The sequence below is a fragment of the Bison bison genome, unplaced genomic scaffold, assembly GCF_000754665.1.
Source record: "Bison bison bison isolate TAMUID 2011002044 unplaced genomic scaffold, Bison_UMD1.0 scf7180017863999, whole genome shotgun sequence".
In the NCBI taxonomy this organism is placed as follows: Eukaryota; Metazoa; Chordata; class Mammalia; order Artiodactyla; family Bovidae; genus Bison; species Bison bison.
Window position 1 is genome coordinate 4,536 of NW_011494571.1, and position 2,014 is coordinate 6,549.

General features: G+C 42.0%; 1 gene segment (V, D, J or C); it reads right to left on the minus strand.

Moving 5' to 3' along the window:
- Positions 1–842: 842 nt before the first annotated feature.
- Positions 843–1,415, minus strand: LOC104984383. The segment is given in 2 exon segments: positions 843–1,156; positions 1,367–1,415. Coding segments are annotated over 2 exon segments (363 nt in total).
- Positions 1,416–2,014: the final 599 nt, after the last annotated feature.

Sequence of the window (2,014 nt, forward strand, 5' to 3'; positions counted from 1 at the left end):
TTACTCAAACTCATGTCCATTGAGTCAGTGATGCCATCCAACCATCTCATCCTCTTTCGTCCCCTTCTCCTTCCACCTTCAATCTTTCCCAGTTTCAGGGTCTTTTCCAATGAGTCAGTTCTTCGCCCCATGTGGCCAAAGTATTGGAATTTCAGTTTCAGCATCAGGCCTTCCAATGAATATTCAGGACTGATTTCCTTTAGGATGGACTGGTTGAATCTCCTTGCAGCCCAAGGGACTCTCAAGAGTCTTATCCAACACCACAGTTTAAAAGCATCAATGATACTCTAAGCTGACTTAAAGTGAATTCAGGCTCAACACCAGATATGAAGATAACAACTTTGTACAGACTCGTCCACCAGCTCTAGCCATTGCCTGAGTTCTAATCCTGAGAACTAATCTCTTATTCTACATCACCCATGGTTCTGCTTTTCTGACTGTGCCCTGACACAAAGTCTAAGAGGAAACGATTAAGGAAATAGTTTTGATGGTGATTCCACACAACTAGACCCAGGTTTGTGATGAAGTAAAACTGCCAGTTTAAAATATAATGGGGCACGTTTTCAAATTTAAACAACTTTACACATGTTCTGTACAGTTGATTTAAAGTCAAAAATTCAAGTGGAGAATATATTAGTAGAAAATTACTCTGGACACCTGTTTCCAAATAACGTAGAAGGTGCCTTTAACTGGAACTAAATCTTCTGATCCAGACCACAACTTAAATAACCACAGGACTATCATTTCTTGTCTGGGGTCTGTGGGTGTGCATTTCAGCTGGGGTCCTGCAGCAGGGGGGCTCTCGCTTACTAAGCTCCAGGGTTTTTGTACAGCTTTTCCTATTACTTCAAGCACTGTGAGTCACGGAGAGCACAGAAGTACTTTGCAGAGTCTTCCAGTTGTAAGGCTGAAATGGTGAGGCTGATGGATTTATCTGCTTTCTTAAAGTTTACAGAGTAGCGGTCTTCCTTTGCATTTGTCACTTCTGAACCCTGACGAATAACATAAGTCATCTGTCCACTGGGAAGTTGCTTGTACCAGTAAAGGTAGTAATAGCTCCAACTTGTTTCATACCGACAGTTCAGGGTGACTGACTGCCCCACATGGCTGGATACATCTGACTGGTCTTGAGTAACTTTCTGGGCCACACCAGATCCTGTGGGGGAAAAAAAATCAGAAAACAAAGATGGGGCAATGAATAAAATAGTGTAGGAGTTATTTAGGATCCAAAGGCAAAAAATTGAAATCATAGATGTCTGCTTTTCTCCAGTCCTCCTTTCCTCCCCAAGTCCCTGTGAAGCTCCACGCGCCTGTGTGCAGGCCTTTCACCCTGAACACTCCCACCCATGTTTGGAAGCATCCCTACCAGAGAAGGTGAAGGCCAGGAACACCCAGAGCAGACTGGAAAGCGGCATGAGGCATGGATTTCCCTGCGCAAATGTGCTTAGTTCTGCCTCAAGCTGAGAGTTCAGTGTCCTTGAGTGCCTTGCAGCACATATACATACTACCCGGTACCTGTGTGACTCCCCTCAACAGGAAGTGCGGGCTGTCATGTTCATAGACCACGTGGTCTGTGCATGCATGGGAAAAAGTCTGGCTCACCACAAACCTTTACTTTGTCTGCTTGTCTTTCCCTGGTCATTAAATTAGGCAGATCCTGAAAGAAGGCATGAAAAAAGCAATCAGCATTAAAATTTGAGCAGAGGAGAGCTGAATATTAGACAAGTTGATGGCCATTGATAATTTTTCAGCAAAATAGTTTTGCCATCCTGTTTAAGATATAATTTACTATAGCCTATGAAACTTTCTGTAATCTACTAACAGGTCGTTCATTTAGACTATTCTTACTTTTCTCCATCCAGAAGGTAATGACTCTTTTAAAAAAACTTGCAGATCTTAGGCTTCTTGGCGAATGGAAATTTTATTCAAAATCATTAATATATCACTGTCTTTGTATTGAGTTTTGTGACTCTATTTAGGTTTTTCAATAAATAAAATTACTTCACCATGAAAT